Here is a 27,054-nt window from a genome sequence, read left to right on the forward strand (position 1 = left end):
GAGTTGCGGGTAATCGGTCAGCGGTATTTACTGAGCGCTCACTCCGCGCGGGGCACTGTACTGAGCGCTGCGGGGGGGGGGGGGTGCCCACGACACCGAATTGGCAGACGTGATCCCCGCCATTAACGAGCAGATGCGCATCGAGCTAAGTCACCTTCTAGCATCTCTCGTGCCCGAAAAGAGATCGGCAGAGAGCGCCCGGGCCTGGCGGGGGCGGGGGACCCGGGTTCTGATTTCACCTCCCCGCCACCTGCCCGCTGTGTGACTTCGGGCAAGTCGCTTAACTCCTCTGGGTCTCGGTCAGGGCCCGGCACGTGGTAGGCGCTCGACGAGTACCGTCGGCATCATTAAAACGGGGATTAAGACCGTGAGCCCCACGCGGGACACGGACTGTGGCCAACCCGACGAGTTCGCGTCTACCTCAGGGCTCAGCGGAGCGCCCGGCACGTAGTACGCGCTTAACGGATACCTTCGTTTTGTTTTACACGTTTATATATATATATATATATGTATGTATAAACCGATAACCCGTACTCAGTCATCTCCTCACTCTGGGCCTCTCAGAGGGACCCCCGCCGTTCTCAGATCAACAGAGGTCCGGTAGGCGGCGCGGACGCTCCGATGCAGCCGCCGAGCCCCGCGCCCGCCGGATTCCCGTCGGCCTCGCGAACCGAGGCCCAGAGGGCCGCACGGCGACACACGCCGCCGAGCGCCGGCCCGACGACTCCGAAGGACGAGTCCCCGGGCGCCGTTTCCTCTTAAGGCTCCGACGCGGGCAACCCAGGGCACCCGAGGGAGTTCCGTCGGGGCAGCGGAATCTGGTCAGGATTCGGTCTGCCCCGCGCCGCCGAGGGCGGGGGAGACGCCTGCGGAGCCCACTCCATCACCGACCGAAACTCACCCCAAACCCACCTTCCCCGACCAAAGGGGAAGTCGCGAGGCCGCAGAGGTGACCGACGGAAGCGGTGGCCCATTCTGAGTCGGCGCTGACCCTCGGGGCGACTTACTCCGTTCCGCCTTCAACATCCACCAATCCGACGGGGGCCTGGACGCTCGTCGACTAGTCCGGATCTCCGCGCGGCCCCGGGCCGGATGGGGATCGTCTTCCGGCCGCCCTTCCGTCACCACCTTTGGCCTCTTCTTCCGCGGTACGCCTGCGGACGGCGTTTTGGGGGACCCTTTCTTACTGGCTTGAATCTGTTCAACGGGATCCCGATTCTTTCTTTTACCTTATGAGCCACGAGAAAAACGAAAGGATTTAGTCTTGAATAAGCAATTTGCGGGAAACGAAACGTTACCAAGATTTTAAAGAGACAAAGCGAGAAACGGTTCGGACTCGGATAGAGTTGGTCTTTTCGGAAGATGATCTCGCCCCCGTCCGTAGCGTATTTTAATGTCCTTCTCCCCGTCTAGACCGTACGCTCTCTGCGGTCAGGGAACGCGTCGACCGACTCCATTCATCCGGTCGTATTTATTGAGCGCTTACCGTGCGCGGAGCACCGTGCTAAGCGCCCGGAAAGTGCAATTGGGCAACAAAAACAGAGACATCCCTAGCCGACGACGGACCCCAGCACACCGTACCCTCTCAGACGCTTACTACGGTGGTAGTAAGGCCCTCTACTGAGCCTTTGGGAGCGGGGCACTACGAAGCACCGGGATAGGGTACCAAGTGGGAATTAGACACGGATCCAGGAACTCAAAGGTTCGCAGCCTAGGGGCATGAAAAATAAACGTGCTCCGCACGCGATGAACACTCGACAGATGCCACCGACTGATTAAAAAGCAAGGGTTACTCCCCTCCACAACAAAAAACAAAATAAAGGGGAAAATCCCGTCCCAATCCGCAAAACGTTCGTATTCGAAGTAGAAGGAGTAGCGTGGCTCGGTGGGAAGAGCCCGGGCTCTGGGGTCAGAGGTCGTGAGTTCGACTCCCGGCTCCGCCCCTCGTCAGCTGGGTGACTGTGGGCGAGTCACTTCACTTCTCTGTGCCTCGGGTACCTCATCTGGAAAATGGGGATGAAGACCGGGAGCCCCACGTGGGGCGACCTGATTCCCCTGTGTCTACCCCGGCGCTTAGAACAGTGCTCTGCCCCTAGTAAGCGCTTAACAAATACCAACATTCTTCTTCTTCTTCTTCTTCTTCTTCTTATTATAGGAATAACCCAAAGATTTTCCCAAGCCTCAACGATCGGCAGCCTCGGGGACTCGGGATCAAAAGGCGTCCGTTTCATTCCGCGTTAGTCTCCTTATTGAAATGCTACCTCATCTGCAAGACAGGGACCGGGACCGTGTCCGACCCGACTATCTTATATCCGCCCCTGCGCTTTGGTACAGTACCCGGCACGTACTATCCTACGAAAATAAATGACTCGCACAGCATCTTTACACGTTTTGGGGTTTTACTGCCTGCCGCTGGGCCTAGAACCCCGACGTCGCCAAACACACTCAGGCTTTCGCCAGTTGGGACCACCGGTCTTATTTTTAACGACCGTAGCCTCAACGCGAGACCTCGGTCCCGCCGACGAACCTGCCGGAGGGCACCGAGAGAGGGTCAAAGGTGGCAGGCCGAGACACGGGCTCCAGTGGCCGGGCACCCTCTCTGACGCACCCACGGAAACAGAGCGGGATACAAGAGCCGCGGAGCGGAGAGAAAACACCGGGCGACAGAGAGGGAGGAAAGGAAAAAGGAAAAAAGGGAGAGACAACGGACCGCCGAAGCATCGGCCTGCAGACCCTCGGCTCCGCGCTGGCGCCGTGGGGTCCGTCTGGGTCTGGGGAGGCGGCAGAGGGCGGGTGGGGATCTGGAGGAGAGGTGCCGAGGGAAAGCCCTCCCCGCCACCCGGGCGGCGTGACCCCGGGTGAGTCGCTTCACTTCTCTGGCCCTCAGTTCCCTCATCTGGAAAACGGGGGTGAAGGCCGTGAGCCTCGCGTGGGACCGCCCCATTCCCCCGGATGTCCCCCGGCGCTCCGCACGTGGCAAGCGCTTAACGAATACCAACGTCGTCATCGTCGTCCTCTGAAAAATGGGGATCGCGACCGAGCGCTTACGCCGCGCGCGGCGCTGAACTGAGCTCTGGGGGATAACACACGGTTGGGAATTCGGGAACCCGCCTACCAACTCCGATGCCGTCCCCTCTCGGGGGATGAGTCCGGTGCCCTGCAGAGGTAAGGGCTCAATAAACACGACTGACCGAGTGAATCAGGCTCAGTCCCCGTCCCCCGTGGGGGGGTTCCAACTTCAAAAAAGCACAACAGAGCGCCACCGCTTCCTTCGAGCTCTTCTCTAGGAAGGGGTGAATCACCGACATTCACGTTATCGGTATTATTCACCCCGGAGACACGCGGGAGGAGGGAGGATACCCTTCAGGGTCTCTTGGCACTAGACCCACTTTCTTCTCTCCACCTAGGCAGCTGTGCAAGATATTACCTCTTTGACCTCTCGTTTGCAATCCCCCCCCCCCCGCCCCCCCCCCCCCGGCCCCCGCTCGCTTACCCCCAGGAGGCGATTTCTGTCCCGTGGATTCCTCCTCTCCGTTTCGGTCCAGATCTCCGCCCGAACCGTCCGCCCGCGATCCCCCTCGGGGCCGTCGAGACGACGGGGTGACGCTTCTCCGCGGCGACCCTCCCGCGTCGGGCCGCCCGCCGTCTCCCCTCCCTCTCGGCTTGCCGCCGCGCTGGGGAAGACGCCCGGGGTTTCTCCTTTCCGGAGAGCGGTCCCCGCGCCCGTCCGGTCTCGAGGAAGCAGGTTCCTCGTCCGAGCGCGAAGCGCTCCGCGGGCCGTCCCGCGTCTCTCTCCCCGCGCGACGCCCAGGAGGCCGTTCTCCGTCGGCGTGTCTACGGTCTGCCCTCGCCTCGGGTTCCTCCCCCCGGTGCCGCGGCCCGGGCTCCACTTCTTCCGCCAACCGAGCCGCCGTCGAAAGAACGGCTTGGTGCCGTACGGACGGGCGTCCGACTCCCTCCCTCCCAGACCGAGACCGGTCGCTGTCCGACCTTTCCCTCCCCCGAGATCTCTCCTCCGAGCGAGGACTCCGTCTGACTTCCCCTGAAGTCCCTTCGCCCCCCTCGGTATCCGAATCGTCGCCGTCTCGCCCGTGACCTCCCTTCTCGCCGGGTCCGGCCGGCGTCTTCGGTCTCCCCGCCTGCTGGGCCTCGGGCCGCGTTCTTTCGCGGGCCTGGGTCCTCGCCGCGGAAGGCTCCGGGCCCCGGTTCCCGGGTCTGGTGGACTTTCTAGGAATCGAAATCCAAGACGTCGAGGCATGGCTGTCCGACTCGTCGATTATAAACTCGTCGTCCGGCAGAGGGTTCACGCCGCTCGGCGGAGGAGACGGGCTCCGGGGCGGAGCCGCTGGAGAGTGCCTGTAGAAGCTGAAACACGGCATTTCGTTCTGTTAATTCGAAACGAGGGGAAAAAAAAAACCCCCACCCGAAAACCTACACAGGCCGGGAGCCTCACGCGGGACATTTATCGCCATCGTTCTCGTCCGTCCGTCTCCCCCGATCAGACCGGGCGCCCGTCAAACGGCAGGGACCGTCTCTATCTGTTGCCGACTTGTTCACTCCAAGCGCTTAGTACGGTGCTCTGCACATAGTAAGCGCTCAATAAATACTATCGAATGAATGAATGAACAAGGACTGCCTCCAACCTAATCAACGCGCGTCGACCGCAGCGCTTAGAAAAGTGGCCGACACGTAGTCAACGCTTAACCCAGTACCACAGAAGAGAAGAATCGCAAACCATTTCTGAGATTAAAATTAAGAAAACTCCCCAAATCATTAGAAGCCGGTATATTTTAAGCGGAGGTCCCGGCAAAATCTGACCAAAAGGAACATGATCTGGCAAGCCTCCTCACGTGCGCAGGCGAAGCCCGTCCCCTTTTATCACAGTCCCATGACTTTACCCGCTCGAACTGAAGTGATACCTTGTTTCTCCTGCCCTTTCACATTCTCCCTTCTCCTGTCTTCCGCTGAGATCAACTTTTATAGCTCAAAGACTAAAAAGAAAGGAAGAGGAGGAATCTCTAGCTTTTTGCAGCTGACGCCCCGCGGGGTGAAAAGAGGAAGGGTGAGGTCTCCGGTTTTCAAGTCAACGGAAAGTACCTAACGGCCGCAGAACGAGCGAGGAGGCTCACGCCCGCCAAACTGGCGGCGGCTGACCTGCCAAATTAAAAATCCTCTTAACCTACTGGATTGCTGGGGGAGACGGCCGATAGGTTGTAGGGCTTAACATTAAAGAGTTAACATTAAAGAGTTTCCCAAATAGAGCTGCGTCGTCGTCGTCGTCGTCGTCCCCCCCCCCCCGCCCCCCCCCCCGCCAAAACTACCAAAGGAAGGAAACGCTCACGAGCGGGTGGGGCCCCGAAGCCACCTTTCCCCGGTGAAGTTGTAATAATAATAACGTTGGCATTTGTTAAGCGCTCACTACGTGCAGAGCACTGTTCTAAGCGCTGGCGTCGATACAGGGTCACCGGGTCGTCCCTCGTGAGGCTCACAATCTCATACTGATGGTGTCTCTCATCAGAATCACCGTAACGGATCGGGTGAATCAACTAACAGTATTTGTTGAGCGCTTCCTCCGCGCGCAGCGGTATACTGAGCGCTTGAGAGAATTCAACGGCGTCGGCGGACCTGTCCCCGGGCCTCAGAACGACGACGAGGTTCGGTGAGCTCGTCCGTAGACCGCAATGAGGACGTCGGCATTTGTTAAGCGCTGGCGTAGATACGGGGCCGCCGGGTTGTCCCACGTGAGCTCACAGTCTCGTAATAACGGAGCCTCTCATCGTAATCACCGTAATAGACCGGGTCAATCAACTATTTATTGAGCGCTTACTCCGCGCGCAGCGGTATACTGAGCGCCTGAGAGAATTCAACGGCGTCAGCGGACCTGACCCCGGGCCTCAGGATGACGGTGATGTTGGGTGAGCTCGTCTGTAACGACGACGTCGGTATCCGTTGAGCGCTCACTGCGCGCAGAGCACTGTTGGAAGCGCCGGGGGAGACACGGGGTCGTCGGGTCGTCCCACGTGGGGCTCACGGTCTTCATCCCCCTTTAACTGATGGAGGCGACTGAGGCCCAGAGAGGTGAAGCGACTCGCCCCCAGTCACCCGGCTGACGAGGGGCGGAGCCGGGATTCGAACCCCTGGCCTCTGACTCCCGAGCCCGGGCTCTTGCCACTGAGCCACGCTGCTCCTCCGCACTCACGGTCACCGAAAGGGACAGAGCTGACGACAGTGTCGGCATTCGTCAAGCGCTCACTACGTGCAGAGCGCCGTTCCAGGCGCCGGGGCAGATACCGGGGAATGAGGTCGTCCCACGTGAGGCTCCCGGTCTTCACCCCCATTTTACAGGCGAGGGAACCGGGGCACAGAGAAGTGACCTGCCCGCGGTCACACGGCTGACAAGGGACAGGGCGCCACGGTCGGGGAACTTCCCTTTGGCCTCTACCGGACTTCCCCAGGCACTGAGCGAGGCGCGCGGTAAATAGCACGACCGCGGCCGCTACGCTGACCGCGGCAAATGCCGTCACCCCCGTGGGAGTCCCACACCGAGGGGCTACTGGAACCGAATCATTTCCGAGAGGAACGGAGAGGGCGGGGAAGCCGCTGCGGGGCACTCCGCCACAGGGGCCGTTGCTTCAGACCCAGCGTGGCCGGCACCCTCCTACCTGGCAACAACCGGCCCCTCTCAGGAGGATGGAGGGTCAAAGCGTAAGCGGGCGACCCTTACCGGCGCCGTCATTAATGCTGCTGATGATAAGGTCGGCACCTGTCGAGCGCCGTTCTGAGCGCCCGGGGAGATACGGGGTCATCGGGTCGTCTCCCGTGGGGCTCCCGGTCTTCATCCCCGTTTTACACACGAGGGAACCGAGGCGCGGGGCGGCGGAGCGACTCGCCCCCGGTCGCCCAGCCGACAGGTGGCGGAGCCGGGATCCGAACCCACGACCTCCGACTCCCGAGCCCGGGCTCTTTCCGCTGAGCCGCGCCGCTTCCCTAAGCTCGTCAGAACGCGCTTCACCGTCCGTTCTCCTTGAATTCGGGTTCCGCGGGCAAGGACTAGGATTCGAGGCTCTTTACACCCAAACATTCTACCCATCACACTCTTTCCTTTAGATCCCAAAGAATCGAATGCGAAAAAGTGACCTGTCCGCATCCGAAAGAGTGAACTCTTGGCGGGATGCAACTGACGGTCGATCGGTCGGCGATATCTACTGAGCGCCAAGGGAGGAGCGGTGCAGGAGGGTCGGGAGACGAGACCCTTCCCGCGAGGGGCTTACGAGATACCGTTACGACTCCCCTGATCGATCCACCCCTCGACGGTACCGGTTATCTACTGGGCACTCGGTGGAGACAGAGTTAAGCGCTTGAGAGAGAGTACAACGGAGCAGCGTTGGCAACGACACTAATAACGTGGGTATTTGTTAAGCGCTCACTATGTGCCGAGCGCCGTTCTAATAATAATGATAACAACGTCGGTGCTTGTTAAGCGCTCACTAGGCGCCGGGCACCGTTCTAAGCGCCGGGGGAGATGACGGGGTCATCGGGCTGCCCCAGGTGGGGCTCGCACACTTTTAATCCCCATTTTACAGACGAGGGGACCGAGGCCCAGAGAAGCGAAGCGACCGGCCCACCGTCACACAGCTGACAAGTGGCAGAGCCGGGAGTCGAACTCACGACCCCTGACTCCCAAGCCCGGGCTGGTTCCACTAGAGCCGCGCCCTCCCCTGGGGGAGATACGGGGTCATCGGGTCGTCCCACGTGAGGCTCCCGGTCTTCCAGTCGAGGGAACCCGAGGCCCGGGGAAGTTAAGTGACCCGTCCACAGCCACGCAGCTGACAAGGGGGCGGAGCCGGGATCCGAACCCACGACCACCCCGAGCTAAGGGAGACACGGGGACGAGGGACGTGTCGACCAACCCCGACGGACCTCACTTCCCCCAAAACAGCACCGCGGCCCGAACGCGGCCCGCGCTCAGTCCGTCGACGGACCGCACGGCCCCAGAGACCCGCGAGCCGGCTGGTTCGTTCTCCGCCTAGTCGCGACTTACCCGGGTCTGTCGTTCCCTACTTTGACGGCATCTAGGAAAATGGACGAAACCTTCCCCTTGCTTTTCGGTTCGTTCTTCGGAGTGTGAGACACCGACCCTCGGGCGCTCTCTTCGGGGGCAACCGCGCTTTCCTTTTTCTGCGAATTCTCCGGCCTTTCGATTCTAATTCCTGCTTCCTTCCCCACAGACGCCGCCGCTTTTCCGTTAAAGTTCAACCTGGGTGGAAGGAAGAGAAAATACCCCAATGCCAGGGTTTGCGGCGGGCCCTCGATTCGGTGCCGGGGTCGCCTCTCGCTCTGCTGCCGAGAGCCCCCGCCCCGCCGGCTCCCGCGTCCCGCCGGACCCGTCTGGCGCCGTGGCTCGCTCCGGTTGTGCGGACCGTACCTTACGCCGGAGAGGCGGATTCGGCAGATAATCCCCGGGTAGCGGGTAGAGCCCGGGCCTGGGAGCCAGGAGGTCACGGGTTCCGATCCCGACTCCGCCCCCCCGTCGGCCATCTGACCTCGGGCGAGTCGCTCGACTTCTCCGGGCCTCGGTCCCCTCAAACGGGGATCGAGACCGGGAGCCCCCCGCGGGACCGGGCCCGCGTCCGACCCCAGCCGCCTGGAACCGCTCCTCCGCTCGGTACGGAGCCTGACGCGTAGTAAGCGCCTCACAGGTACCGCCATTATCGATATGTCAAAATGCTCTTCCCGAGTCAACCCTCCACCCATCTCTGCTCCCAGTACAGCCCCCCGTGCCTCCCATCCTGTCTCTTGCTGGGCTCTGACCTCTTCGGGACAGCGGCAGGGTTTAACAACGATAATAATAATAACGTCGCTATTTGTTCAGCGCTTTCTACGTGCAGGGCACTGTCCTAAGCGCCGGGGTAGACACAGGGGAATCGCGTGGGGCTCACGGTCCTAATCCCCGTTTTCCAGATGAGGGAACCGAGGCCCAGAGGAGCCAAGCGGCTCGCCCGCGGTCACACGGCCGACGGGTGGCAGAGGCGGGATTCGAACCCGTGACCCCCGGCTCCAAAGCCCGGGCTCTCTCCACTGAGCCGCGCCGTCTCTCCAAAACCAAGCCCGACCCACAGACAGGGCGGAGTGGCCCAGTGAAAAGAACGGGGGCCTGGCCTCGAGGGAGAGTCAGGGGACCCGGTTTCGATCGCGGCCCCGCCACTCGTCCGCGGCGTGACTCCTTCCTACTCGGACTGGGAATCTCACGGGGGCGGGGGACCGCGTCCGACCCAGGCGACCTATCTGCTCCGGCGCTCGGTACAGCGCTCGGCACGTACTAAGCGCTTCACGGACGCCTCTGTTATGACGATCGCTATCTCCCAAGGGCAGCTCACCGTCTCTTCCTGCCAGCCCACTCCCATTTCGGGGCTCGTTCGGCGCTCGCTACGTGTCCGGCACCGCTCTGAGCGCCGGGATCGAGACGAGCTAACCGGGTGGGTCACGGATGTTTTCCTTCACTGTGTGACGCGAGCGGGCGCCCGGGGCCGCGGCCGCTCACGCCCCCGGCCCGCTCGGTTCCGCCTCGTGTTTTCCCTCTGCGCGCGGAGCCCGGCCGGAGGAGACCGTCAGGCACCCGCACGCCCGCCGGTCCCCGCCGCAGAGGACGCCGCCGGCGGTGCCCGCCGCAGGGTTCCGCGCGCCCTCGGGTCACCCGCCCCCGTCCTCCTCCGCGATGACACCGTCGGACCGTTTCAGGCACAGGATTGAGATGATTCCCAGAGACGGGCATCGCCCGAAAAGACGACAGTTACCTCTTTTTGGATTTGAGCTCGACGGCGGGACTGGGAGGCCGCCGGTCGGCTGAACCCACCGGGGGACGAATCCTCTCGCGCGAGTGAACGGGTGAGGTCGTTTTCGACGGTAACGCCGCCTCCTCCTCCTCCTCCTCCTCCTCCTCCTCCTCCTCGATCAGGAGATCGAGGGGGCCGACCGCCAAGTAAAAGTCTTCGGCGCCCCGGGGGACCTCGGCGGCTTTCTCGGGGCTCTCGGAGGTACCGCCGAAAGCCGGCGTACTCTTCGCACTGACCGTCGCGGGGACCGGAGATCCCCCATGAGTTTCAGGAGTCCGAACTGACAGAAATAACGGTTGCGATTCAACGGTCGGGATAAAAACAAGACCGCGACAGGGTCGACGCGAGAAGGTCGCTTACGCTTCGGAGCAAAGAGCCCTACGCCGAGCCCATTAAAGCATTTTTATTTCGCCGTAAGCTCCTCTCCCCTCCGAAAGCTTCCCCGTTAACTCTGCCGTGCGGTATCCTCTCGACCATTTAATACGGCGCCCTGACCGCAGTGAGCTCTCGCCTCCCCACGGGCGGGGGACACGTCTGCTAATTCCGGTGTACCGTACTCTCCTCGGCGCTTAGTACAGTGCTCATCACACAGTCAGCACTCAGTAAATACGACCGATCTATATTTGAAATAAACCCCGCTGGCTCATTTCCAATTCCGAGCGGACGCCGTACTTTTTCTTCCAGTAGAGCAGGTGAAGACACCCCCGGCTACGACAAGCAGAGCAGCGTGACACAGCGGAAAGAGCCCGGGTTTGGGAGTCGGAGGGCGCGGGTTCTAATCCCGGCTCCGGCTCTCTGCCGCGTGACCCTGGGCAAGCCACTCGACTTCTCTGTGCCTCGGTCACCTCATCCGTAAGACGGAGATTGAGACCCGTCCCCATGCGGGCCAACCTGACGACCTTATATCCACCCCGGTGCGTGGCACATAGTAAGGGCTTAAGAAACACATTATTCGCCAACCACACTTCCCTTTTCCGAAGCCCTACTGAAGGCTCACCTCCTCCAAGAGGCCTTCCCCGACTAAATCCCCCCTTTCCTCAGTTTCCCCTCCCCATCACCCCGACTCGCTCCCTTCGCTCCACCCCACTCCCCGCCCTAGGGCACTCGTGTGTACACGTACGTATCTGTAATTCTATTTATTTATAACGGTGCCTGTTATTTTGATGCGTATAGATCTACGATTCTACGTACAGCCACGCCTGTTTACGTACGTTGACGTGTATACGCATATCTATTATTTTATTTATTTACACCGATGCTCTTGATGCCCGCTCACTTGTTCTGATGTCCATCTCCCCCATTCCAGACCGCGAGCCCGCTGTGGGCAAGGACCGTCTCTCTCTATCGCTCGGTTGTACTTTCCGAGCGCTCAGGACAGTGCTCTGCACATAGTAGGCGTTCAACAGATAGGCCTGAATGAATGGAAGAAGACAAAGCTACGTTCCCTACTGCACCTGTGGCCCGGAAGCTCTTTCAGAGACCGTGGCATTTGTCAAGTGCTTGCTCACGCGCCCAACGCCGTGCCGGAGACACGGTGATTAGGTCGGACCCAGGCTCTGTCCCACACAGGCCTCCCTGTCCGAGGAGGAGGGAGGAGAGGCATTTGCCTCCCCAGTCGACACATCTACTGAGCGCTCACTGTGTACGGAGCGCTGTACTAAGCGCTTGGGAGGATACGACGTAACAGGGCCATTCTACAGATGAGGAGACGGAGGCACGGGGAAGTCATGCAACTCGCCCAAGGGGAGGGAGCACGGGTCTGGCAGCCAGAGGACCTCAGCTCCAATCCCGACCCCTCGACCTGACCGCCGCGGGGCCCTGGGCAAGTCGCTTAACTTCTCATCTGAAAAGTGTGGATTCCGACTGTGAGCCCCATCTGGGCCACGAACCGCACCCAACCTGATTATCCTGTAATAATGGTGGTATCTGTTCAGCGCTTACTACGTGCAGAGCGCTGTTCCGAGCGCTGGGGGAGATACGGGGTCGTCGGGTCGTCCCACGTGAGACTCACGGTTAATCCCCGTTTTACGGATGAGCGAACTGAGGCACAGACAAGTGCAATAATGTTGGTATCTGTTAAGCGCTTACTACGCGCAGGGCACCGTTCTAAGCGCGGGGGCAGATCATCGTTCTCATCGGGTCGTCCCACGTGAGGCTCCCAGTCTTCATCCCCGTTTTCCAGATGAGGGAACTGAGGCCCAGAGAAGCGAAGTGACTTGCGGCTATCCCGGCGCCTGGTACGGCGTCAGACACATAGGAATCAATCAACGGGTGGCATTTATTGAGCACTTACTACGTGCAGAGCACTGCTCTAAGCACTCGGGAGAGTACAAGACAAGAGAACTGGTGGACGCAGTCCCCGCCCACGACAAGCACACCGTCTTACGGCCGAAAGATACAATTTCCAAATTGCATCTTTTAATTTTTTAAGAGTCCCTTGACGGTTCATTCTCAGTCGGAGATAACGGCGATCTCGGCTCCCCCCTAGACTGCAAGCTCGTTCCGGGCGGGGACCGTGTCCGCTGATCCCGTTGTGCTGTGCTCTCCCAACTAAGCGCTAGAAAACGCCACCGACCGACGGATCCCGTCATCTCGAACGGGATTATTTCCGTTTTCCAATTCCGGAATCGACCCCGGGACGGTAACGGCACCCACCTGAATCGCCGATCTCTCCGGCTGCCCGAGGGGAGGCGAGGATGGAGCTGCTGCTCTCCTCCGGAGAACGGATCTGGGCCGGTTGAACGGGGGACGCCTGACACGCGGCAGGGTAGAGAAGAGAAAACGGAACAGTTAATGACGACCGCTTTCAAACAGTTGTCGACTGCGAATCAGCACGGCTCTATTGCTTAGCGCGGCGCTCCGCACCCGCTAAGAGCTCAACAGATGATATCGATGATCTCTACTCTTTTTTAAAAAAACTCAAATCGATATTTTAAGCGGTCAGAAGGAATAATCTCTAGTCTTTTTTTAAAAAAACCCAAATCGATATTTTAAGCGATCGAAAGGAGAGGATTTTACAGAACGCTGACGGTGAAAATGCCCCCGTCCCCCAAACGTTAACCGTCTTACCGTTGGATTAACTCTAGAAAAATGAGAATGAGAAAGTGGAGGGGAAAGTGCGTTTGTTTATAACTGGTTTAAGAAGTCGGCAAAAGAGAATTTAGATCATTGCCTGAGCCGGTTTTAGCCTGCCACCCCAACATCTGTAAGAATTAACGAAATTCATAATCGATTTGGCTGCCATCCCAACATCCGTAACAATTAACTAAAACCAGCAGTGACCGTCACTAGGGCACGTGAAAATCCGACGGAGAACTGCACACGTCACAATCCGGGTCGGCCCTCCCCTCGACTTGCCTCCTTGCCTGGGGACAAATAGCGGACATCTTCTAAACCCGTGGGACCCGGGGAAACCGCCGGACTCGAAGACTCTAAGCTCGGATCCCAGCCGCGACCTGAAAAGGAAGAGGAAAAAACGCTCGTCCGTAAACCGGAAATCTCTCTCGCCGCCCGGACGTACGGCCCTCACTATCGGCAGAGAGGCAGCGGGGGCCGACGGCGGCCGACGTCCAGCGCCAAACTGAAATGGGTTCTCGTACTCGGGTGAAATCGGACTACGCGTTTCCAGAGTTGAGGATGGGAGGGAGGGGAGCCGGACAAGTTCCGCAGAGCTAGCTGGAAGTGAGGGGGGACGAGAGGTCGTCAAACACCCGGAAACGTGAGGGACGGGAGGCGGAGGAAAGAGAGCAGGTCGCCTGAGGAGCTGCTCTCTCTCCCGTGCCTTCGGGGAGGAGTCGCCCTCCTCGACACCCGCCCGCGTCCTCTGATCTCCAGGCCACGCGGGCCCCTACCCCCGCCGCCCCCCGAGACGTCGGCCGGCCCACCGCCGCGGGAATCCTGAGGGGGCTCGGCACGGAACCACTCCGAACCGATTCCAAATTACCTCTCGGACGAGTAGGCGCCTGAGCCCGGAAGCTGCAAGCTGAACTGCCAGTTTGAAGTTCAGATTGCGCACCGAGGGGACGCGCTAAGCTCTGGGGCTGAAAATAATCAGAACTCTAGGGGAGAGTGGAGAAAAAGGGGAGGGAGACGGGCCAGAAGACAGCGTCAGAGAGGCCGCTCTGGAGACGGACGATTCTTCCCTCTGTCCCTCGGGGAGGACCCGGGTCTCCTGACTCGCCCCGTCCCAGTGAGGAAATTAGGTACGTGAGAGGAAAAGAGCCGCTCAAGCCGAGCCCCACGTGCTCGGGCCTAGACCCAGGGCCGTCCACCTCACTCGGGTGCGTGCGGATCCCCCCCCCCCCGGAACCTGAATTTCGGAGGGGATCCAGAGGTGCCTCAGTTTCCTCATCTGTCCAATAGGGACGAAATGCCCGTTCGCCTTCTCCCTTGGACTCCGAGCCCCTTGTGGGACAGGGACTGTGTGCGACCACACTGGCCCGAATCTCCTCCGGGGCTCGGTGCCTAGTAAGCGCTTAAATATCACTATTCTCGCTACGGCGTGGCTCAGCGGAAAGAGCCCGGGCTTGGGAGTCCGAGGTTACGGGTTCTCATCCCGGCTGCGCCGCTTGCCAGTGGCTTTGGGCAAGTCACTTCACTTCTCTGGGCCCGCCGCCTCATCTGTAAAATGGGGATGAAGACCGTGAGCCCCACGTGGGACAACCCGATGGCCTCGTATCCCCCGCCGGCGCTTAGAAGAGTGCTTTGCCCGGAGTAGGCGCTTAACAGATACCAACATTACTACTATTAAGGAGGGGGTAGGGGGGCTTCGAGAAGAGAGGGCGGGTCCCCGGCCGGCCCGCCCCAAGGCTCCGCTCCACAACTCCTCTGGTCTAACAACTGTCGACGGAGAATGTCCCGAGGAAACTTCCATATCCGACGCCGGTTGGCCTTCTCCTTGGAGGAGTTGGCCAAACCCTTGGAGGGCTCAGAGATTTCGGACGGAGAGTTTCCCACCGGAGCTCTCTTGAAGAGCGGGATGGACTAGCAGACGGCGCACGGTCACCCCGACGGGCACGAGACGCCTGTTTCCTGGGCCTCCAAAGGAAGGCTCGGGCGGATGGATTCACGCCCGCCCCCCCATCCCACCCCCGCTTTTCTCTCTCTCTCTCTCTCTCGTGCCCCCGCTAGAGAGCCCGGGCTGGGCACACGCAGCAGATGTGACCCTGCTCCCCGTCGGGGACAACGCGGATCCCGTAAAACCGGCCGAGGTCCAGAGCCGCCGTCTGTGTTCCCGAAGGGGGTGTCCCTTTCGGCTCTAAAACGGCTTCAGAGGTCGTTGCCCCCTTCTCCCCGGCGAGGGCATAGCTCGGAACGACTCTTTAAACGACATAAACAACCGAAAAAAGAGGAAGCAGCCTGGCTCGGCGGATAGAGCACGGGCCTGGGAGTCAGTGGGACCCGGGTTCCCATCCCGGCTCCGCCACCCGTCGGCTGTGCGACCCTGGGCGGGCCACCTCATCTCTTTACGCCCCCGTTATCGCGTCTGTAAAATGGATGTGAAGGCTGGGAGCCCCGGGTGCGTCATGGATGGCGTACAACGGTTTAGCCTGTATCTACGCCAGAGCTTAGTACGGTGCCCGGCACGTAGTGAGTGCTTAAACACCATACAGATTTAAAAAAAAAAAATACCTAAAAAGGAAACACAGATTCCTGTCATTTGCCAGCTCACGTACTTCAATTCACAGCAGAGAGGCAGACTTACTTTCCTCGAAACAATTCTGTAAAGTTTCCAATATATTCTGGCCTGGCTTCACGTTGATCTTAGGTGACCTGGTAATAGGGAAGACGAGAAGAGGAGAAATGCTAGCTTGGTTTTTCTTCTCCAGGGAGCGCAGAAATCACTTAAATGATCGCCTGGCTTCCCGGCTAAGGGGCACATTTAGGAATCCCTTGGCCCACAGGAGGCGGTGCTCAGGACACGGTGACCAGAAGCAGGAGACGGAGTCGGAGGGTCGGCGAGAGATACGACTCCGGACGGGCCCGAGGGGCGGCGAGGCCCGACGGATAGAGCCCGGGAGTCCCGGGACCCGGGTTCTAATCCCGCCTCTGTCACCTGCCCGCTGTGTAACTTGGGCCAAGTTCTCTGGACCTCATCTGTAAAATGGGGACAGAGACCGTGAGCCCCGTATGGGACTGCGACGGTGTCCAACCTGATTAGCTTGTATCTGCCCCGCTGCTTAGTACGGGGCCTGGCGCATAGTAGCGTGGCTCGGTGGAAAGAGCCCGGGCTTTGGAGTCGGAGGTCGTGGGTTCGAATCCCGGCTCCGCCGCCCGTCAGCCGCGTGGCCGTGGGCGAGTCGCTTCACTTCTCTGGGCCTCAGTCACCTCATCTGGAAAATGGGGATGAAGACCGGGAGCCCCACGCGGGACGACCCGATTCCCCTGTGTCGACCCCAGCGCTTAGAACGGCGCTCTGCGCCTAGTAAGCGCTTAACAAATACCAACATTAGTACAGTAAGGTGCTTAACAAAAAGGGGGAAAAAAAGCCAGCGTAAATGAGGTAAAGGGAAGCTGAAGTCAACTGCGGGAATTGGGAGAAGCAGCGTGGCTCAGTGGAAAGAGCCCAGGCTCGGGAGTCAGAGGTCACGGGTTCTAATCCCGGCTCGCCCGCTTGTGAGCTGTATGACTTCGGGCGAGTCACTTCACTTCTCTGGGCCTCAGTTACCTCCATCTTTAAAATGGGGATTAAGACTCTGAGCCCCTTGTGGGACAATCTGATCACCCTGTATCTCCCCCCCAGCGCTCAGAACAGTCCTCGGCACGGAGTAAGCGCTTAACGAACGCCGCCATGGAATTAAATGAAATCAATTCCACTTCTCGCCTGGGAAGCCGGGGTCGGAGCCGCTGCGCCGGCCCAGCAGAGACAAGAACTGGAGAGAGCCGTAGCCTCCGTTCACAGACGACGAAGATGGGCCCGAAACGACCCCTTCTTCCACCGGAACGGTTCGCGGCCTGACTTCCAGGCTGGGCCCGCCAAAGTTTCCCACTCTCCTTGCTAGGGAGCAACTTAAAAAACAAAAAAACCTCTCGCCCGACCCCTGACTGGTTAAGTCCAAAGGAAACCTGGCATTCCCCGGGTAGCCGCGCGGTCTTCACGTATCACGGGACTCCCTGCACGCTTAGACACGCTGGTGTTTGAGCACGCTTACGCCTTTGGGCAATCACAGTCTTCCAGGGGATGAAACTCAATGAGTCACTTTTTTGAAAAACTTAAATTACCTTCTAGTGTGACAAAATCTTGTTCGATATGAATTTTTCAGGTGATTCTGCGAGACAGGAAAAATGACGCAGTCAGGTTGGCGCACGTTAAATTGATTTAATTTAAATAATTACATTTGAATTCGATTATTTAAATGTAATAGTTTCAATGATTTAACACAATGCATTTAAGTCTCAAGCCGGACCGCATCTAAACCTGGGCACTGCGGAGTAAGGTGCTGAGCGCTTACCGTGGGCAGAGCATCATCGTCATCATCGGTGGCATTTACTGAGTGAGTGCTTACTTTGTGGCGAGTATACTGTATTAAGCGTCTGGGAGAGTAGACTACAACGGGGTGGGCAGTCACATTCCCTGTTCCCGGGAAGTTTATCGATAAGAGGGAGAGACATCAATATCCATTTATAATATGTAATTTAAAGATGTGTACGTTAAGTGCTGTGGGGTTGAGGGTGGGGTGAGTATTCAACTGTCCCCTCGATTCTATCTATCGCCATCGTCCTCGTCCGTCCGTCTCCCCCGATCAGACCGTGAGCCCGTCGAACGGCGGGGACCGTCTCCATCTGTGGCCGATCTGTCCATTCCAAGCGCTTAGTCCGGTGCTCCGCACATAGTAAGCGCTCAAGAAATACTTTTGAACGAATGAACGAACTGTCCCAAAGTCACAGGTCCGAGCGCATCACCATAATAATAACGATAGTGGTATCTGTTCATCGCTTTCTACGTGCCAGGCACCGTATCAAGCGCTGGGGTGGATACAAGAAAGCAGGGTTGGGCAGCCTCTCTCGATCCCCATTTTACAGATGAGGTCACTGAGGCCCAGAGGAGCAGAGTGACCCACCCAAGGTAACACAGCAGACAAGGGGCAGAGTCGGCATCAGAACCCATGACCTTCCGACTCCCAGGCCTGCGCTCTACCCGCTATATCATTAAAGTGGGCAGGGAAAGCCTGTACTCTACTCTCCCGGGTGCTTCACACAGTGCTCGCCACATAGTAAGCACTCAATAAATACCACTGATGACGATGATGATAACGCTGGTATCCGTTAAGCGCTTACTACGTGCAGAGCACCGTTCTAAGCGCCAGGGGTAGACCCGGGGCGATCAGGCCGTCCCACGTGGGGCTCCCGGTCTTAATGCCCATTTTACAGATGAGGTAACGGAGGCCCAGAGAAGTGAAGTGACTCGCCCACCGTCACACAGCTGACGAGTGGCAGAGCCGGGATTCGAACTCACGACCTCTGTCTCCAAAGCCCGTGCTCTTTCCACTGCGCCACGCCGCTTCTCACGAAGATGACCAAGATGAGGACGACGATACTCTGCACGCAGTAAGCGCTCAGTGGCAGCGCGGCCCCATAATTTATCATTCTATGGATTTTATTAAGGATGTGCAGCTGTCTATGATTCTCTTTACCTATTTTGATGGTATTGATTCCTACTTGTTTTGTTGGCCGTCTCCCCCTTGATGGTCTCTATCTTTGGTCGAACTGGCCATTCCAAGCGCTCAGTTCAGTGTTCTGCACAGCGTAAGCGCTCAGTCAATACGACTGAATGAACTGTCTCTGTCGCCGAACTGTTCTTTCCAAGCGCTTAGTCCGGAGTGCTCTGCACATAGTAAGCGCTCCATCAGTACGACCGAATGAATGAATTCTGTCGCCGAACTGTTCTTTCCAAGCGCTTAGTCCGGAGTGCTCTGCACACAGTAAGCGCTCAGTCAATACGACTGAACGGTCTCTGTCGCCAAACTGTTCTTTCCAAGCGCTTAGTCCAGAGTGCTCTGCACACAGTAAGCGCTCAATCAGTACGACAATGTATTCTCTGTTGCCCAACTGTACTTTCCAAGCGCTCAGTCCAGAGTGCTCGGCACACAGTAAGCACTCAATCAGTATGACTGAATGAACTCTCTGTTGCCGAACTGTTCTTTCCAAGCAGTCAGTACAGAGTGCTTTACACATAGTAAGCGCTCAGTCAATACGACTGAATGAATTCTGTTGGCAGACTGTTCTTTCCAAGCGCTTAGTCCAGAGTGCTCTGCACACAGTAAGCGCTCAGTCAATACGACTGAATTGTCTCTGTTGCCGAACTGTTCTTTCCAAGCGCTTAATCCAGAGTGCTCTGCACATAGTAAGCGCTCCAGCAGTACACTGAATGAATGAATTCTGTCGCCGAACTGTTCTTTCCAAGCGCTTAGTCCAGAGTGCTCTGCACCAAGTGCTCAGTCAATATGACTGAATGAATTCTGTTGCCGAACTGTTCTTTCCAGGCAAGTCAGTCCAGAGTGCTCTGCACATAGTATGCGCTCAATCAATATGACTGAATGAATGAATATTTATTGCCATTGTTCTCGTCTGTCTCCCCCCCAGTTAGACTGTCAAAGGGCAGGGACCGGCTCTCTCTGTGGCCGATCTGTCCGTTCCAAGCGCTCAGTCCGGTGCTCTGCACAGAGTAGGCGCTCAATAAATACTATGGAATGAATGAATGAATGAATTCTGTTGCCCAACTGTTCTTTCCCAGCGCTTAGTTCAGTGCTCTGCACACGGTACGCGCTCAATCGATCCGAATGAATGCCTAGGTGCCTTCCAGGGGGTCCCGGGGATGGAGGAGGGGGTGAGGACCACCGGGGGGTGACGTCGCAGCCCGGGATGGGGCGGGATGGAGGCGGATGGAGGCGGATGGAGCGGGAAGGGCGGGAAGGGCGGGAAGGGGGATCCCGCCCGGCTCCGGCCCCCAGGGGGCGCCGCGCGCATGCGCAGCCCGTCCTGGGGCGCGGGTCTCGCGGGCGGCCCCACTGGGCGCGAGACCGCCCTCCCGTCCCTTCCCCCCGCGCGCGCGCGCGCGCCTGCGCAGCCCGCCTTCGGGCGCAGCGCGCATGCGCAACCCGTCTCGGGCGCGGGTCTCGCGGGCGGCCCCTCCAAGGGGCGAGACCGTCCTCCCCTCCCCCGCGCGCGCGTCACTGACCAGATCGGAGGAGGAGGAGGAGGCGGCGGCCATGGCGCCGCCGTGGCGGAGGGGTCGGGGGACGCTCCCTGAGGTCCGCCGCTCCGGGCGGCCCCTCGGCCCCGGTCCGTTGCCTGCCCCACTTCCGGCCCGCTCAGGCGCGCGCCGGCCCCGCGCGGGAAGGGGAGGGGGCGGGGCGGGCGAGTTTGAAAAACTGCCGTTTGGGCGCCGGTGTCGTCACCGCGGGGACGCGCGGCCATTGGTCGGCGCTCGCGGGGCCCCGCCCCTTTCCTCTCCCCCGCCCCCCCCCCCGGTCCGCGCAGGCGCCGTGCGGGCTGCGCGGCGCCCCCTCCCACCCCGTCCCCTCTGCGCAGGCGCCGTGCAGACTTCGCACCCCCCCCCCTCCCCCCACCCACCGCTCCTCCCCGCGCAGGCGCCGTGCGGACCCCGCGGCCTCGCGCCACCGCCGGGGCCTCCTTCCCGCCCAACGCCTCGCGCCTCTTGATTAGGAATCATAAATAAATAATAAATCGTCATCATCATCAGTCATTCATTGGCATTTATTGAGCGCCCACTCTGTACACAGCCCTGGACTAAGCCAAGCAGCGTGGCTCAGTGGAAAGAGCACGGGCTTTGGGGGTCAGAGATCATGAGTTCGAATCCCGACTCGTCAGACTGTGGGCGAGTCACTTCACTTCTCTGGGCCTCAGTTCCCTCATCTGGAAAATGGGGATGAAGACTGGGAGCCCCACGTGGGACAACCTGATGACCCTGTGGCTACCCCAGCGCTTAGAACAGTGCTCGGCACCTAGGAAGCGCTTAACAGATACCAACATTAATGGACAGTTTGGACACAGAGAGGACCATAATAATAATCATCATCATAATAATGTTGATATTCATTCATTCATTCTCATTCATTCATTCAATAATATGTATTGAGCGCTTACTAGGTGCAGAGCACTGGACTAAGCGCTGGGGTAGATACAGGGTCATCAGGTTTGGACAGTTTGGGCACAGAGAGGGACCATAATAATAACTATAATCATAATCATAATAATGTTGGTATTTGTTCATTCATTCATTCTCATTCATTCATTCAATATTTATTGAGCGCTTACTAGGTGCAGAGCACTGGACTAAGCGCCGGGGTAGATACAGGGTCATCGGGTTCTCCCACGGGAGGCGCGCAGTCTTCATCCCCATTTTCCAGATGAGGGAACTGAGGCCCAGAGAAGTGAAGTGACTTGCCCACAGTCACACAGCTGACAAGGGGCAGAGCGGGGATTCGAACCCGTGACCGCTGACTCCCAAGCCCGGGCTCTTTCCGTCAGTGACCTGTCATCTGTAAAAAGGGGGATGAAGACTGAGATATTCCCCCACATGGGACCACCTGATCACTTTGTATCCTCCCTAGCGCTTAGACCAGTGCTTTTGCACATAGTAAGCGCTTAACCTGTACCAACATCATTATCGTTATTATCACGGTTTCCACTGAGCCACACTGCTTCGCAATAATCATTCGTTCATTCGTTGGTATTTATCGAGCACTTACTGTGTACACAGCACTGGACTGAGTGCTTGGAATGTGCAGTTGGGCCACCGAGAGAGACCGTCATCATAATAATGATATTGGTATCTGTTAAGCGCTCACTATGTGCCGAGCACCGTTCCGAGCGCTGGGGGAGATACAGGGTCATCGGGTTGTCCCCCGTGGGGCTCACGGTCTTCACCCCCATTTTGCAGATGCGGTAACTGAGGCTCAGAGAAGTGAAGTGACTCGCCCGCAGTCACACAGCTGACAAGCGGCAGAGACGGGATTCGAACCCACGACCTCTGACTCCCAAACCCGTGCCCCTACCCAACGACAGGCTCACAGTCTTCGAAGGGGAGACAGGCAACGAAACCGAACCGAACGAGTCGTCGGGCGTCAGTACCCGCCAGGTGGATGGTCTCGTAGGGACGTACGTGTCATTAATAAAATAGAGTAATAATTACGTACACAGATACATGAGTGCCGTGGGGAGGGGGAGGGGGAAGAGCAGAGGGAGGGAGAAGGGGGAACGAGGAGGTGGGGAACAGGGAAAAGGGGAGCTCGGTCCGGGAAGGCCTCTCGGAGGAGGTGAGCTTTAAGTAGGGTTTCGAAGAGGGGAAGAGAGTCGGTCCGGCGGAGGCGAGGAGGGAGGGCGTCCCGGGACCGCGGGAGGACGCGGCCCCGGGGGGTCGACGGCGGGACGGGCGAGACCGGGGGACGGCGAGGAGGCGGGCGGCGGAGGAGCGGGGCGTGCGGGCTGGGCGGGAGGAAGAGAGAAGGGAGGAGAGGTAGGAAGGGGCGAGGGGACGGACGGCCTCGAAGCCTAGAGTGAGGAGTTTCCGTCCGGAGCGGAGGTCGACGGGCGACCACCGGAGTTGTTCAAGGAGGGGAGTGACGGGCCCGGATCGTCTCCGCGGGAAGACGAGCCGGGCGGCGGAGCGAAGGATAGACCGGAGCGGGGCGAGAGAGGAGGAAGGGAGGCCGGAGAGAAGGCCGACACGGTAGTCTGGCCGGGATATGACGAGAGCCCGTAACGGTGAGGTAGCCGTCTGGGTGGAGAGGAGAGGGCGGATCTTGGCGATGCTGTGAAGGTGAGACCGGCAGGTGGAGGTGACGGATTGGATGGGTGGGGTGAGTGAGAGAGCGGGGTCAAAGCTAATATTAATAACGATAAGGTTGGTATCTGTTAAGCGCTTAGTAGGCGCCAAGGACTGTTCTAAGCGCCGGGGCGGATACGAGGTGATCAGGTCGTCCCACGTGGGGCTCACGGTCTTGGGCCCCATTTTCCAGATGAGGTCACTGAGGCCCGGAGAAGCGAAGGGACTTGCCCGAGGTCACTCAGCTGGCTAGCGGCAGAGCCGGGATTAGAACCCGCGACCTCCGACCCCCAAGCCCGGGCTCTTTCCACCGGGCCACGCGGGCTTCTTACGACGCCCGGGTTGCGGGCCTGTCAGACGGGAAGGATGGCGGCGCCGTCCACGGTGACGGGGGAGGTCAGGGAGAGGACGGGGTTCCGGAGGGAAGATGAGGAGTTCGGTCTTGGACCCGGTGAGTTTCAGGTGGCCGGAGGACATCCGGGCGGAGACGTCCCGGAGGCGGGAGGAGATACGAGCCCGGAGGGAGGGGGAGAGGACGGGGGAGGAGATGGAGATCTGGGTGACATCGGCACAGAGATGACAGTCGAAGCCGTGGGAGCGGATGAGTTCACCCAGGGAGTGAGCGTTGACGGAGAACGGAAGGGGGCCGAGAACCGACCCCCCGAGGAACCCCGACGGATAGAGGACGAGAGGGGGAGGAGGAGCAGCCCGCGAGGGAGGCCGAGAATGTCCGGCCGGAGAGATGAGAGGAGAACCGGGAGACGGCGGAGTCCGCGGAGCCGAGGTGGGACGAGGCGTGGAGGAGAAGGGGACGGTCGACGGCGGCGAAGGCCGCCGAGAGGCGGAGGAGGATGGGGATAGAGTCGGGGCCGTTGGATCTGGCAAGAAGGAGGTCGCGGGTGACCTCGGAGAGGGGACGGAAGCCACATCGGGGGGCGTCCGGGAGACGGTTGCGGTTGAGGAACCCAAGGCCGCGGGTGTAGGCGACGCGTGCTAGGGGTTTGGAAAGGAAGGGCAGGAGGGAGACGGGGCGTTAGCCAGAAGAGGAAGCGCAGTCGAGAGAGGGTTTTTTTAGGACGGGGGGAGACACGGGCGTGTCTGAAGGCGGAGGGGAAGAAGCCGTCGGAGAGTGACGTCCCGGCTCCCGCTTTCGCGCTCCTGTCGCCGGATTAGACGGGGTGAGGTGGCATGCGGTGGCCCTGGGGACAGGTGCCAGCGTTTAGCCGCTTTTCATTCGTTCCATCCTATCTGAGAAGGAGCGTGGCTCGGTGGAAAGAGCCCGGGCTTTGGAGTCAGAGGTCGTGGGTTCGAATCCCGGCCCGGCCACCCGTCAGCTGGGTGACTGTGGGCAAGTCACTTCTCTGTGCCTCAGTTACCTCATCTGGAAAATGGGGATGAAGACGGGGAGCCCCACGTGGGCCGACCCGATTCCCCTGTGTCTACCCCGGCGCTCTGCACATAGTAGGCGCTTAACAGATACCAACGTTATTATTGTTATTATTATTCGGTGAGTGCTTACTGTGCGCAGAACGCTCTACTCAGCGCTTTGAGGTCGGCACCGGGGCAAAGAAGTCACAGAACACCGTCAGGCCTGAAGATAAAACGCCTCGTTCCCTATCACCTGATTCAGTTCCATGAGAACCTCCAATCCGTCGATCACATTTATTGAGCGCTTCCCGTGTGTGGCGCGCTACACTTTCATTCATTCATTCATTCATTCATTCCTTCCTTCGATCGTATTTACTGAGCGCTTACCGTGTGCGGAGCACTGTACTAGGCGCTTGGAATGTACGATTCGGCCACAGATAGAGACAGTGCCCGCCCGACAAAGAACATCCCACTTTCAGAAATTGGCAGGGAGCTAAAAAAAATTACCGTGCCAAAAACATCATTTTTCAGCTACTTGTGGGCAAGGAATACGTCTACCAACTTTGAAATATCGTACTCTCCCAAGCACTTAGTAAAGTGTGCGCTTTGCTCACCCTAAGCGCTCGATAAATACCACCCACCGATTGATGGATCTACCTGAGTTAAGGAAAGTAGACTTTAGCACCTTCATTTCCTTCTCTTTTCTCTGATGGTAAAGGGTTGCCGGCGGACAGTCCACCTACAGTAGTAGTAGTAGCGATATTTGCCGAGCGTCCCCCGGGTGCGACGCTCTGTGCTAAGCGCTTGGCAAGTACGGCAGAAGCTCGAGGACGCGTTCCTTGCCCCCGAGGGGTCTACGCGCTAACGGGGAGAATGACGTGGAAACATTGGGGAGCAGTGGAGTGAAAACGAATAAATGGAATGTTCAGTTGAAGATGGTAATAATAATAATACCGTTGGTATTTGTTAAGCTCTTACTATGTGCAGAGCGCCGTTCTGAGCGCTGGGGGAGTTACAGGGTCATCGGGTCGTCCCGCGTGAGGCTCCCGGTCTTCATCCCCCTTTGACAGATGAGGGAACCGAGGCCCAGAGAAGTGAAGCGACCTGCCCACCGTCACCAAGCTGACAAGTGGCAGAGGCGGGATTTGAACCCGTGACCTCTGACTCCCAAGCCCGGGCTCTTTCCACCGAGCCACGCTGCTTCCATAATACACGTACCGTCACCAGTTTATGAGTGCGAGGAGCCTTCTGGCCACCCCTCACCTTTTAGTTGATGAGGGGACAGCGGGGGAGTCCCGCAGCCTAAATTCTACCGCATTCAATCATATTTATTGAGCGCTTTACTCTGGGCAGAGCTTAATAAGCACTTAAATTCCTATGTTTCCGGGCGGTGTTTTTGCTCCCGGAGCACCTTATACCGCTTAGTTATTTACTCCTCACGACACACCTGCGAGGCAGGGTTTAGGTGTTACGGCCCCCAATTTACACCTGAGGAAACTGAGGCAAGGGGAGGTATATAAGTGACTCGCCCAGGGAACGCGGGTCAGAGCCAGGACTCGAACCCGGGACGTCCGGCTTTCTGGCCCGCGGCTCCTCCGTCACACCGCACTTACTGCCGTCGCTCTCGTCCGTCCGTCTGCCCCGATCAGACCGCGAGCCCGTCGAACGGCAGGGACCGTCTCTGTCTGTTGCCGACTTGTTCATTCCAGGCGCTTAGTACGGTGCTCTGCACCTAGTAAGCGCTCAATAGATACGACTGAATGAATAAAATCGTTGTGGACGGGGAATGCGTCTGCCTGTTGCCGTGTTGTCCTCTCCCGAGTCCTTAGTCCAGGGTTCTGCACACGGTTAAACGCTCAATGAATACGACTGGCCGATTGACCATTCCCGGCTCTGCCGTGTGCCTGCGGCGTGACCTCGGGCAGGTCACTTGACTTTTCTGTGCCTCAGTTCCCTCCTCTATAAAATGGGGATTCGAACCTGCTAATAATAATAATAATCACGGTAATAATTACCAGGCGCCGTTCTAAGCGCTGCGGTAGATAGGAGGTAATCGGGTCGGACACAGTCCCCGTTCCACACCGGGCTCACGTTCTTAATCCCCGTTTTTTCCAGACGAGGTACCTGAGGCCCAGAGAAGCGAAGTGACCTGCCCAGAGTCACGCGGCGGACGGGTGGCGGAGCCGGGATTAGAACCCACAACCTTCTGACCCCCAGGCCCACGTTCCATCCACCACACCAGGACGTTCCCCCTCCGACGCAGACCGTGAGTCTCCTACGGAGCTTGGCCATATAGCACTGGAGAAGCAGCGTGGCTCAGTGGAAAGAGCCCGGGCTGGGGAGTCAGAGGTCATGGGTTCGAATCCCGGCTCCGCCCCTCGTCAGCTGGGTGACTGTGGGCGAGTCACGTCACTTCTCTGGGCCTCGGGTACCTCATCTGGAAAATGGGGATGAAGACTGGGAGCCTCACGTGAGACCTCCCGATGACCCCGTATCTACCTCAGCGCTCAGAACAGTGCTCGGCACATAGTAAGCGCTTAACAAATACCGACATTCTTATTATTAGTAGTAAGCGGCGCCAGGTGAACAGTCAGGCGGGCAGTCAGTCCGTCAGTAATCCCAGGAGACTGTGGGGGGTGGGAGAGGAGAAGAAAACACGGCCCACTCATTCCTTCCGTAGTATTTATTGAGCGCTTAGCACGTGCAGAGCACTGTACTGAGCGCTTGAGAATCCAGTCCCGTTTTGCCCTTCCTCATCACCAGCAGCTCAGCCGCCCCTCTCCTGCCAGCCACGTTCGGGTCAGTCGGAGCACCGGTCAGTCGATCCTATCTATTGAGCACCTACGGTCCGCAGAGCGCCGTACTGAGTACCCGGGAGAGCGCGACGGAACAGTGAACGGACCCGTTCCCTGTCCACGACGACCTGACGGCCTAAGGGGAGGCAGGGGCACAGAGCTGTGGGAAGACGGAAGAAGGGACGAGGGGAGAGAGGGGGGAGAGGAGACGAGGCGGCGGAGGAGGAGCGGTGCGGAGCCCAACCGAGTCCGTCGTATTAAGCGTTTACCG

The 27,054-nt window shown here is 58.9% G+C and overlaps 1 protein-coding gene across 9 annotated transcripts in view; it reads right to left on the reverse strand.

Annotated features, from left to right (window-relative positions):
- The window catches only part of CENPC (centromere protein C), a 38,716-nt gene extending 18,556 nt beyond the window's left edge, over positions 1 to 20,160 (reverse strand). For all 9 annotated transcript variants that reach the window (XR_005660438.1, XR_003762409.2, XM_029073477.2 and 6 more), the window contains exons 1-9: positions 20,011 to 20,160; positions 17,055 to 17,101; positions 15,538 to 15,605; positions 13,191 to 13,288; positions 12,489 to 12,585; positions 9,795 to 10,113; positions 8,042 to 8,257; positions 3,494 to 4,365; positions 1,008 to 1,229 (exon numbers count right to left, since the gene is read on the reverse strand). Coding sequence is in view for 7 of the 9 variants with exons in the window: in XM_029073477.2 (XP_028929310.1) it covers positions 1,008 to 1,229; positions 3,494 to 4,365; positions 8,042 to 8,257; positions 9,795 to 10,113; positions 12,489 to 12,585; positions 13,191 to 13,288; positions 15,538 to 15,605; positions 17,055 to 17,101; positions 20,011 to 20,043 (1,972 nt within the window). In the remaining 2 variants the exon portion in view is untranslated. The remainder of the gene's footprint in view (positions 1 to 1,007; positions 1,230 to 3,493; positions 4,366 to 8,041; positions 8,258 to 9,794; positions 10,114 to 12,488; positions 12,586 to 13,190; positions 13,289 to 15,537; positions 15,606 to 17,054; positions 17,102 to 20,010) is intronic.
- Between the last annotated feature and the right edge of the window lie 6,894 nt (positions 20,161 to 27,054).

The sequence above is a fragment of the Ornithorhynchus anatinus genome, chromosome 10, assembly GCF_004115215.2.
Source record: "Ornithorhynchus anatinus isolate Pmale09 chromosome 10, mOrnAna1.pri.v4, whole genome shotgun sequence".
In the NCBI taxonomy this organism is placed as follows: domain Eukaryota; kingdom Metazoa; phylum Chordata; class Mammalia; order Monotremata; family Ornithorhynchidae; genus Ornithorhynchus; species Ornithorhynchus anatinus.